This window comes from Aplysia californica, unplaced genomic scaffold (assembly GCF_000002075.1).
Source record: "Aplysia californica isolate F4 #8 unplaced genomic scaffold, AplCal3.0 scaffold00172, whole genome shotgun sequence".
NCBI classification, from domain to species: Eukaryota; Metazoa; Mollusca; class Gastropoda; order Aplysiida; family Aplysiidae; genus Aplysia; species Aplysia californica.
This window is the reverse complement of record NW_004797442.1, coordinates 139,230-151,739: the sequence shown is the minus strand read 5'-3', so window position 1 is coordinate 151,739 and position 12,510 is coordinate 139,230. Positions and strand designations below refer to the sequence as shown.

The 12,510-nt window shown below is 38.8% G+C and overlaps 1 protein-coding gene across 2 annotated transcripts; it reads left to right on the top strand.

Moving 5' to 3' along the window:
* On the top strand, positions 1-10,600 carry LOC101857640 (ribonuclease P protein subunit p21). Of its 2 annotated transcripts, none has more exons than XM_005098091.3 (5): positions 1-61; positions 1,406-1,599; positions 5,829-5,929; positions 6,528-6,610; positions 9,042-10,600. In XM_005098091.3, the coding sequence occupies exons 2-5, from the start codon at positions 1,534-1,536 to the stop codon at positions 9,176-9,178; spliced, it is 387 nt and encodes a 128-aa protein (XP_005098148.1). In that variant the 5' UTR covers positions 1-61; positions 1,406-1,533; the 3' UTR covers positions 9,179-10,600. The 2 variants fall into 2 exon arrangements, with proteins under 2 accessions (XP_005098148.1, XP_012937852.1); XM_013082398.2 differs by lacking the exon at positions 1-61 and adding an exon at positions 530-661.
* The last annotated feature ends 1,910 nt before the right edge of the window (positions 10,601-12,510 follow it).

Here is a 12,510-nt window from a genome sequence, read left to right as displayed (position 1 = left end):
ATTTTTTGGTAGCCTACCGTTCGCCGTGCAGGTGCAGTGTTCGAGTTGTCTGTGCAAGAAGGTTGTTCTAAGACTAATCATAGATGTACACTATTAATTATTAAAAGGAGATAACTCTATGGTTATAATTGATCTAAATCTAGAATCTAGATTAGCGATAGCCTAATTTGTTGTAAAAGTGTTGTTTTTTCTGCCATACTTCTAGCCTTATTTCATACAGATCTAAGATGTAGATATATATATCTCTAGATTCTAGATCTAGATCTATATTCTAGATCTAGATTCTAGATCTAGATCTAGATCTAGATCTGGAAGGCTGGAAGGACTTCCGTAACGAGCTACCACCTCATCAAACACAATAAAGAAGAGGCCTACCCTAACCCTAACCCTAACCCAAACCCTAACAACCTTAACCCAAACCCAAACCCTACCCCAACCCCTACCCCTAGATCTACCCCTACCCCTAGCCCTCAATTCTGAACTGTCTCATGACATAGTGGTGGCTCCTTACTGACCTTACTTATGGAAGTCCTCCCCTAGATCTAGATATCTAGATTCTAGACTGACACCACAAAAACAACGATTTTCGGAAAACCGGCGTTTCAGGAAAGGTTCGGGAACGATGATGGCAGTTCGGGAATTTCCTTAAAAAATCAGGAAGGTTGACAAGCCTGCTAGTTCATTGTGATATAAATAGATCTAGATCTAGATCTAGATCTGATCTACATTCATTGGACTCTCTCACGCAGACCACTATCCATCTTCTAGGTCTAGATTCTATTCTAAGCCTTTCAACCACTGCAAACAACACCACCACCACCTTATATTAGTCTCTTCCTTCATTCCTTCATGCAAATAAATTTAAAAAACAACACTTGAAACTTGAAACAACATCATCACTAGATCTAGATCTAAATCTAGTGTCGCTTCTGCAACAGAGCGATTCTTCCAATGTATTTCCCGTCATCAACAGGTTTACTTTCAAAGACAAAAGCTTCCATTCAAAACTTATGACACGCCTTTTCGGCTCAACAAAGAAAAGGAAGTCCAAAGGGGAAATAGTGCCGACCATTAGAAATTGCCAGATTCATGAAGGAAAGTCAATCCAGCCACTTGGGCCACGAGAATGGCTCATCACGCTAAGGGGGTTAAAATATAAACACAACTTTTCCGTTATGATTATTCGGTAGGGCCTGTCTTATTATTGCCTCTTTTTAGATCTAGGTCTATTATAATGTTACTATTATTATTATTAAAATACTATTATTATTATTATTTAAATATTATTATTATTATTAATAGAATTGAGTGTACAAGTACAAGAAAGACTCTCAGAAAGATCTTGTAATCCAGGGATTTTAAACAAATTTGTCAACACAATCTTGTGTCTTGTGTGTCATCACAGTGCCGTGTACAACAGTGACAGGTGTAGAGCAGTCGTCTGTCAGTAGAAAGAGCCAGGCAAGTGCAGCATTTGTTATTGGGATTTTTTGGCTCAAAACCCTGCAGTAACAGGCCAAACTCAGAATCAAGATGGGAAAAGATGCTGCCCGATATATCCACAAGGAAATTTATCAACGTGTGAATTTTTTGCATCAGGTGAGAAAAATTATGGATGTTTCTGTTGGCTAGTACTTGTGCTCTTAAAAGTTTATTTGGTAAATTTTTACCTTTGGATCCACTTTCAGGTGTACTGTTTTAGGGTCGGTTGAACGGTCGGCAACAGTTGATAGTTGGCAACGGTCGATAGTTGGCAACGGTCGGCGGCAGTTGGCAACAGTTTGCATAAAGTATGACTTTATGACATTTCCATCTAAATTTTTATTATTTAAAATATAAGCAGCGGGCAGAAAAAAATAAAAGAGGGCGAACTTGGAAAACAAGGTTCAAACTTGGCAGACCAAGTTCTGCAGGTTGCTTATATGGTTAAAACTCATGGAGATTTTGTAAGAAACAAACTTTCGAGTCATCAGTAAATGAATGTCTTCCTCCATCATGTTGTTTTTGGATGGGCAGTTGGCTGACATACAGGAACTTTGCTCTGGGTCGAGAGTTGTCTTGGGCATTGATATGAATGCAATCTTGGAGAGCTGCTGGTGAAGGCGATGATTTTTTTAATAAGCACACAGGACTCCTTTGTAGAAATTGCAATGAGTCACCTATCATGATCGGCCTGATCTTTTTGCATGCTCATTCGACTTTCGAAACGTTGTATCATTTTATTTCCACCATAGTGGCAACGATTGGACATTTCCCAACAACACCCATGGTGTTTGGATCTGACGATGAAAAGTCAATCATAAGAGCAATTCAGTGTGCTTTTCCAAACCCCAGCCTGGCATTGTGCACACTCCATCTTAAGAAAAACTTTGCCAGACTTTTGAAGGATAAAGTTGGCGTTGCTTCCGGACAGAGGAACGTACTGATAAATCCACTCTTTGGAGATGACGGGTTTTCAAACTCATCAGAAAAGGTCACGTTTGATGTGAAAATGGTTAAACCTGATAACAATGTGGCCGGAAAAAGACACGCCCTATCTCAAGAGGACAGCGCAACAAATATTGGAACATGTGCTAAAGCTGAATTGGAATGGCCAGCTAGAAGACTCGCAGTGGACCAACAACAATACATAGTCTCTCAACCATATGCTGAAGAATATGGTTGAATGGAAACCGAGAGAGCTCCCTGACCTTATAAATAGGCTGAGAACAATGACCAAGGCTCAACAAGTGGACGTAGTAAGTGCCATCATTGGCCGCGGCGAGTTTCAACTGGCTTCACATACCGCGAACAAGCAACTACACTACAAGGAAACGTTTGGGTAGCCTTGACAGAAAAACAGAAAAACAAACACATTGCCAAGCTAAGACAAGCTGTCAGGACCCCTGGTTGGGTACAGAGCAGTTCATTGGGCTTCCATGTCACTGGAACACCTACAAAAGGAAAGGGGAGGTTGACGTTTCGCTGCAATTACGTCACAGCGTGTACCTGTGGAAAATAAGAATGGTCATTTCGCCGCAGATTGAATTCATTTACAGCTAGATTCAGTTTAGTGCGTTGTGAGTAGTAGTAGTAGCAGCAGTAGTAGTAGTAGTAGTGGAAGTAGGACTTTGAGCAGAATGGTTTTTTTTATAATTACATTGCAGAGAAGATGAATATGTAATGTCTCAGGTACAAAATCATTGTAAAAACCCAAAGTTGTTTTAAAAAAAGCTTGAAGCTCATGTACTACATGTATTTCTCAATGTTGATTTGCTCTGTATTGCTCCAATAGGGGCTGTTTGTTTGCAATTTATAGCTTTCAGTTTTATCTTTGTTAGTTGTTGGTGGTCGTTGAGTTTTCTTGGGAACAAGAATGTTTTGGAAGTAGGACTTTGAGCAGGATGGGTTTATATAATTACATGACAGTGAGGATAAAAATCTGATGTCTCAGCTACTGAGTCGTTGTGAAATCCCAAATTTGTTTTTAATAAGCGTCACAGCGGACAGTGTCTACAGTGAAGATAAAACGGTGATGCCTTTGATTAATCTTTGTAAAACTCCAAAGTTGTTAAAAAAGCCTGTAGCTCATGTACTTGACGTATTTTTCGATGTTAATTTGGTTAATTTCTTTCTTTTTGTAATTTTCGCTGGTCTGATAGGGGCTGTTTGTTTGCAATTTATTGCGTTCAGTTTTAACTTTGTTAGTTGCTGGTGGTCATTGAGTTTTCTTAGGAACAAGAATATGTTTGGTGACGGAGTGTTACCAATGGTCCACAGTATACTTAAAAAATGTAGTCCACAAAATCTTCAACTTTTTGGTCTTTCTGCGCATTTGCCATAGCGTGGAAGGCAAAATAATCTTCTATTTATTCTTTTGGGGAAAGAAAACACATTCCAAAAACGACTGTAAGCCACTGGCTGATTTCTGACTGTTTGTCTTTGTATGATTTTTTTAGACCTGCTTCATTTATTTTTCTTAGCCAGCTGTGCCTCAGGTGGAAAACGCATGCTTTGACTTGTATTGTGGGGAATATGTCTCTAAAAGCTTGATGTGTCGCCAACTCAAAGTCAAGGTGGATCGAACTTGGATTGAACTCCTCATCATGCTTCTTGCGTTCCCTTGTGATAATTTGTAGCATAACATGTGTATTTATGTAGACCTCTCTTGACTCTGTTGGAAGAAGGCAGTAGAACAATGGCACATAATGTACTAGACACTCTGTGTGGAGGGTGTAAACTTGGTAATAGAATGCAGGGCTGTATTTGAAGGTACCGTCGCCAAAGAACTCATTTCTGTTGTCAATAATGTTCATGTTTTTGACAAACGTAATGAGCACGATTTCATTTTGCACGGCTGCAATCATCCCATCCGGTTTTTGAAATGTCCCGTCCTCCAGTTTTTGTACAAGTTCAACTTTGGTCGTTGGTAATGTTTCTTGTAGTTTCCGTGGTTGTCAATAAATGGCCTGCCAAATATTCTGGTACTCTCCAGTCTCCAGGCAAACATTTAGTGTCTCCGACTTCATTTATAAAAACCTTTCATGGGCATTAATCGGGTTCACACAGCGCCTGTTTTTTTTGCAGTGTTCTTGGACTTCTTTGACTTTGACTTTCCTTTCATTGCCTTCTATATTGTGGTTATGCCCAGCGGAAACATCACAAGACAGTCACTGTAGTGGAACCCACAATGAGCATGAGGCAGGGGTAGGCCACGGGAAACTTGGAGGAGATGCATGGACAGGGACATGAGAGAAATGAAGCTCACTTGGAATGAGCTTGGAAGGATGACTAAGGACAGAGATAAATGGAAGGAGCTTGTATGTGGCCTATTCCCAGCCAGGGGTGAAAGGCATTGATGATGATATCGTTGACGAGGACAATTTATCATGTTGTTGTAAAATGGCATCTTTGCTGGCCATCCATGCCCCTGGCGCACGCACACACACACACACACACACACACACACACACACACACACACACACACACACACACACACACATATATAATATAAGGCTTTAGAATTTCTTCACACGTGTTCACTGCCCACCCTTGTACACATGCTCAATATTACTTCTTGAGTGTCAGATAATTAGATAAAATAAGCCGCATCTCTGATAGACCCATCACATTATAATGGTGAGCAGCGCTATAACATTGCTATTCATGTCTCACAGAGATAGATCAGCTGGGGCTGCTTGTAAAACAAGCTTTCGGTTCCAAGGTTATATGTTTACAAGTTCAGTTGACGTTTGGGTGTTTTAATGGCTTTAATTGTTTTATGAAGTGTCGATGAGTCTGATTTCTGAGACTGCAAGGTACATTGCATGTACCATTTAAGAGATTACGTAGCCTATTATTCTGAAATCGACTTCCATCATGTCCTTGTCTTTTTTTTGTTTGGGACCTCAATCATCCAAGAGCCCCAGCTTTGAGATGCATCGAGACAGGTGCCTTTTGAGGGATAAAATATTGTTTGCTTGCAGTTGCTTTCACTATGTTCTTGTCGTAGTAATGCCTCACTTGCAGCTCTTTTTGACGACTTTGTGACTTATCCATTTAGTCAGAGCATGTCACTCATCCAAAGTTACGCTGTGCATGTATCCTTGGCAACGTAGTCAGAGTGTGTGTAGATGTGGGCAATAAAGCTATCATGTCTTTGATGCATGTCTGAAACATCCACAGCCTATATAGTTCTATCTTTTACTACTGCTGGAAAGTTTGGAAGTTCAAGGTGATCTAATTGCAGAGTAACAATACTATTCTACTTACAGTATTGATAAAGTGTATGTCTTTGAATTTTACCTCTAGAATTCATTGAAATCAATAAATTTATGTTTCACCTAGGCTGCAAAACTGGTACTCAAGCAAGATCCAAGCAACTATGGCCTTTGCAGATATTACATCTCGACTATGCGAACTGTGGCGGAGAAACATGTCATTAGAATGTGAGTTACTTCTTTTTGCTGTTTGGGTGTTTCCAAGTGTTGTTTGCAAGACAAATTGTATCATAAGATTAGGGAGGCTGGAAAGGAGATATTGTTTTATTCTTCATGCTCTGTTTGAAGGTTTAAGCTTTGAAATAGCTGTTCAGTACAGACAGGGGTTTGAGGATAGTATGACTCGATCAAAGTCCAAGTGAAATGATTGTGAAAACTTGACTGAAGGTTTTTTTAATTTGTTAGCAGCCCCACTTTTTTTCAGGTGGCCAGTGGGCTGTTTGACATGTTTGTATCAACTGCATTTCATGATGTAACATGGTAAAAAATAGTTTCAAGTCTCAAGCTCAGAAATGACCTGACATATAGCATACTACTTCTGTTATGTGTTTTTCTTACTTGAATTGATGTTGAGGCCTTTCATGAGTCCTTGCTAAGATTTTTTATATTATTGAAATGTTTCGTTTGTTTTAAGATAACTTCTCACTTGTGAAATATAATAGTCTAGCTTAGACCTCAAACTTACAACTTAATATAAGCAGTTTTGTTTTAGTTTCACTGGTTGTCAATGGATTAATCAGTTCTCTTCTTTATTTTTATGTTTCAGTCATCCTGCCATAAAAAGGACCTACTGCAAACATTGCAATGTGATTCTTCTGTCAGGACAAACATGCAGAATAAGGTCAAGAAGTAAGTAGCCTACAGAATTTTTTGTTAACAACGTAAATATTTTGAAAATGATACATTGTTTTCACAAACTTTTGGACTGAGGTAGGGTGAAAAGACACGATGATTGCATTTCACCTTTGGATAGGATTATGTCGTTTCTCGAAAAGGATGATTTTTTTGTTCCTGTTGGAAAATTTGAGTTGCCATAGCCAAGTTTTTCACTAACTTTATTTTATCCCCCATGAGTCGTGTATGGATGTTAGATGTTCCATGATCCTTGTGAATCAAGTTCGTTGTGTAACATTGTACTGCTATGATAACATCAGCTGATCAAGTGTATTAATTTTGAAACTTAAAGATGAGAGCATGAATTGTGTCACCTATTGATGACCCTGGTACATGGTGAAATGGATGCACCTGTATTCTGTCCGCAAGGCATTTGTTTCTTGGAGAGTTGTCTTAGATAAAGTAAAACGATCCAAAAGTACACATTTTGTAGAATTAAATAACTTCAAATTTTTCAATATTTTCCAGTTCTATATTCATTTATGGTTATTTTGATGTATCATTTGACTTGGTGCAAACATATCTTTTGAGTTACACCGAAGATTGTTATAATTAATTCTTTATTTTCAAAGTTTATCTGCATTCGAGCAAAATTGTGTTGCATAATCGCCTCTTACAGGAACCAAAGTTGAAAAATACACAAACAAACATTACAGATGTATTCTACAAACCATACTGAAAATTTTGGTACAATGGAGTCCACTTATAACGAGTCCGGAAAAAACGAGAAGTCTGTTATAAAGGCACTATTCTAAAGCCCTGTTTTTTTCTCCTCTTTACCTTTGTAAACAAAATACTGCTATAGCGCTATCAGACAAACTTGCAAGTCTGTTGTAGTGGAATATTGCTGCTGCTGTGCATATGGCATAGGCCAATTATACATAATGCAAGACCTCGCCAGTTGAGAAACTTGTTGCTGATCTTGCGAAACAAAGAATAGGAGAGCCCATGTGCGTCAACAATGAAGGCCGGAGCAACTGAGTAGGAAGGGTGTGGCATGCGAAGACAGGCAGAATGCATCGCGTGATAGGCCAGTTTAGATTATCAAGGCCTGCCATGCCTCTCACTTCTCCGATGCGGGGATGGAGAGGTCACAGCAATGTGATGGATGGAGCGAATGTGTGAAGTGCGCAAGCAGACAGAATGCACCACATGGTGGGATGGGGTGGGGGGAAAACACAGCGGGCGAGTTAGCCCAGAGCCCTTTCTTTCTGATCGCCAACGCCGAGATGTCAGTCCACATCGCTAGATCTAGCGCTAGAGAAACAAACCTGATTTGATTTTTGATCAAGACCTAGAGGTCATGTTGAAACAAAATCGTCATCAGGGGAGATAGCAAAAGGAAAAACAGAACACCAAAATCATAGATTAGGCCTACTTTACAGTTTCCCTTGAATTTATTACTGGATCCCTTATTATAGTGAGAATCCTGCTATAACGGACATTTTGCTCCCTCCCTCTCGTTATATCAGGATTCCACTGTATATAATATGTTGATATTTATTTGAATATGTGGCCCCAAAGACCTTTGAACTGCGCACTAGTCACCGTCTCATTTCGCCCTGCCGAAAAAACTTTGTTCACAAGCTGAAAATAATACGTAGCGAATGAGTTAAAGGCACAAAAAATGTAAGTTTTCAGTTTCCTCCGACTATCAAGCTATGGAAATAACCAATCTTTGGCGGCTATTTTCTAGCTAATTCTACCTTTGAAACGAGGCGACCTCACCTTTAATCTCTAATATCTCGACTTCTGTTCAAGTTAGATGGGAATTTTTTTCACCGACAGCAAGACAAATGAACAAGCTTTAAAATGATACCAGTAACTCTACATGTCCAGAAATTGACGAGCGCCTGATTCCACCACGTATTGACACATATGTGAGGCAGCGTGGTGGAATGAGGCTCTCGTCAAAATAATCAAAGTGAAGAAACTTGCATTTTTCCGCAATTTTTTTGTGAATTTTTATCAAATTTTTGTTTTTTGGCACAACACCTTTCATGCCCTTTAAAGAACTCATTTCTGTGTGGATTTTTCCGAAAAGCGTTGATTAAAGGCATAAAAAATGTAAATCTTCAGTTACCACGGACTCTTAATCTTAAGCTAAGGAAATAACTAATCTTTGGCGGTCATTTTCTCACTAATTTTACCTCTGAAAACAGGTGACCCTCACCTCCTTCTTTTGCAAATATATCGACTTGTATTCAAGATAAATGGATATTTTTTGCATCCAAATGAAGACAAGTGAACAAGCTTTAAGATGATACCAATAACTTTACATGCCTAAAAATTGACGAGAGCCTGATTCCACCACGCTGCCTCACATATAATATAATATATGTGTACATTCTTTATAGTTCTTAACTATCTGTTTTGCATCTTCCAGGTACCTCAGAGCCACACACAGTGGTGACCTGTCTCTTATGTGGCACTATAAAGAGGTTCATGTGGCGCGCCAGCTATCAACTCTGGCTGGACAAACCTGAAGCTTGGCTGGCAGAGAAGGGCAAGGCACAGACCTGATCTGATGACATGTTGCCTTCACATCTAAATGTACGCAGCATTTATATATAGCCATACTTCCTTCCAGAATTGGAATGAAATTTGCTGAAAAGGAAACCCTACTACTAGTTTCAGCAGCTTTGATGTTGAGATTGGGTTCATGTGGTTTGCAGAGGAAATTAGAACCGATAAGAAGAGCAATTTACACATCCTAGAATGACATAAATTGTCCTTTCCCCTCATTGTCAGCGTCTAACTTGACACTGTGCCACTGGGAAGTGTGGTTAGACCTATCTTACAAAACATGGGGGTTCTTGTAAGGTTGTGGACACATATACAGATTCCCAAATTGATGAGTTTGGGAAAGAAAGTTTGAGGGTGGTGACAATGTGTGTGTGAACATGCATGCGTCTTGGAGAAAGAAGTGGGGATTGGTAAAATGTGGCCTGAACCTGTGTTGAAACTATGTGTATCGAGGAAAGGAAGAACAGGAAGAGTGACTCTGATGGCCCTGTGTGCTCATGCTGGTATGGGGGTTGTTTGGGAGTACCTCTCCCCCTAAATCGGGGTGGGTGTTTTCTGAAGTTGGCTTACTAGCCTATTGTGTCCTGTGTGTTGTCTGTTATGAAATTGAAAGGATGTCCCTGTCAGCATATGTAGGGACAAAGGAGAGGGTGGTGGGATGGGCAAAAGTCAGGAGAGGGAGGTGTAAACATAGCCAGCAGAGGCATCGTAGTTGACTTTGAGTTGACCCTCCCTGATAAGCGCATGAAAATGGCAGCCAACTGATGTCAACATAAGCAAGGTTCTGTACCAAAGGAGCAGAGGGAAAATAGTGCACTCTTTGACTTTGCTTGGTGGTTGAAGATGAAAAGTCAGTGTTGGTCTAGCTGAAACTGTTTGTACTAAATGCAGTACACTTTTATCAGTATCTAGTTTCTCAAAGTTTGAATCTTGTATTGGTAGGGCCTACTGCATTAGTTGTATTTCTTTGGGGGGTTTTTCTTGTTTTTTTTAAAATGTGTGATGTAACAAGTCAAAGTCAAAGAGTCTTTTGAGAAAGTATTGGGCTATAGTGTTGACAAATGTCCTGGTGGGGGTTGATGGATGCTTTGGTGTTGTCTGCCTCTTTATTGTCTTTATTTGTTCCTGTTGAAATTGAAATATAGTTGTTGTTGTGCTTGCTGGCCATACACCACCTCTCAGTATCACTTGTTTGGCAAAAATGAGCGCCTGTCTGACTTATTTTATTTATGTTCAAATAGATTAATCAACAAACAAATAAATATATCAAGCTTGATAAGTGGTGTTGTTAAACCCATAGCATCTTCTTTCAAGTGTATGGATATGTTAGGAGTATAAAAAGTGCAGTCTATTATAATTGCTATTATATATCTATACAGTTCTATAAAAATGACAAAATAAAATTGCTGTATCTGTTAATATCTACTTCAGATGTTTGATTTTTAAAAATAATTTTTGTCCCACTTTTATTTTTGTTCATATGAGATAAGCCAGTTTTTGTTCTTTGAAAATTGCTTTTAAAAATCTAATTCTAATAAATTAGAGTGGTGAAGGAATTAGGTGTATTTTTTGGGATGATGAAGATAATACAGTTGGGCCCAGATAACACTTAACACGGAATAACCCAAAATAATAAATAGCTCGTACAATTTGTGAATTCCCCAACTGATATCTCTATTTTTTCATTATATTGGTTAACAGAAATTATGGATGAGTCAAACATATTTGTCAATCCCAGACATGTTTGAGTTATTTGTGCCTGACTGTAGATCTATTCCATTTGTTGTTCTGAATTCTGAACACAATTTATGCAATCATGAGTTTGAATTCTCAGAGTTCAGTCTATGGCCCATAATTAGAGCCAAGTCTGTAGAAACACTCTTGTCTATAGATGAATTGTTCAGGCTTTGTTTTTGCATGCATTCTATTTGCTTTACTAGACACAAACTAGGCTGCATGGCACCGTAGGTTACGAACTTGATCTCTTGATCTGTCTGGTTGAAAATCAAGGTTTGAATTTGAATGGTGTCAAATTTGTCTTTCTCATACTTCTTGAAATGGTTTCCTCTCTTGACCAAAGAAGTGAAGTAAAGGATAAGTGACAAAAATGCTGAGATTATACACAAAAATAGTTCCATGTGTGCACCTGAGTCAGAGTCACTGAGAGTGTAAGCACTTGTTTATACAGTGGAGCTCGGATTCAACGAGATGAGATGTATTCCCCGTTTTTTTTTTCCCTTCTTTAAAATCCCTAAAATAACCCGGATTCAATGAGCACTTAAATCAGCCAGCTCGGATTCAACGCGGTCGCTTCCACTACTTCCAGGGCGAACAGCCAGTGTGGATGTGGCTTCGCTCATTTTTCTCCCACAACGAACTTTATTTATGGGTTAATAAAACAGATATTTCGGATTTCATTTAACAGAGTGTTAAACACTTGATAAGGCTTCCTTTCCATTCTGTGCGAAACAGTGAACAGCCGCGATTGGGGTCGGTAGAACAAAAATTTTTAAAAGGCCTGGATTTACTCTACAGTGTAATAAAAGGCTGATCGGACACTGCTAATACATGTATCACTTTCAGGCAGCGACTGTAGTAGCTTTCTCAACTTTCTGGTCTAGATTTGCCAAAATTATTATGAAAATCAAATACAAAGAAATAACTTAGAAAACTGAATTAGTGCAGAGGTGAAAATACCAAACTTTTATTAAAACCACAATATTTCCTGTAGAAAAATAAGAGTTCAAATACATAGAAACATCAAGGAGGCAGGATTTTTAAAACTGGCAAGAACAAAAATAAAATAAGAACTACCACCAGGCGAACAGAAATTGTTACTGACTTTTCAGTTTCATACGGAAAGCATGTAAAATTTCAACATCTTCTTTCCCCTACTCGGATGAATTGTACATAACAGCTTGCACTAAGAAAATTAATTCCATCTTTTTAGACAACAAACATCCCTTGTTCCCTCAAATAAAAACATCAGTCAGAAGTAAAAGACCCATGCTTCTGATCTGTAACAAAGAAAGATACAGAAGGTCATTTTTACCATCATCTATCAAAATGCTTCCATCTTAACCATCTTGTTTAGTGTACTTACGACCTTAGAGCATGCATCAAAATAACATTGAGTGTGTATCTAGCTTACGATTATTATTGTTTATATTGCTGCTCATTTATATTATGTATGTGATTGTAAGCCTACTTGTGTGTGCATAAGCGTGCACGTGGGTACGTGTGTGTGTGTGTGTGTACTCGTGGTGGAACACCAAACCAATGTGCCAGGATCTGGACAATAAAGATGTATCTTATCTTATACGCACTTA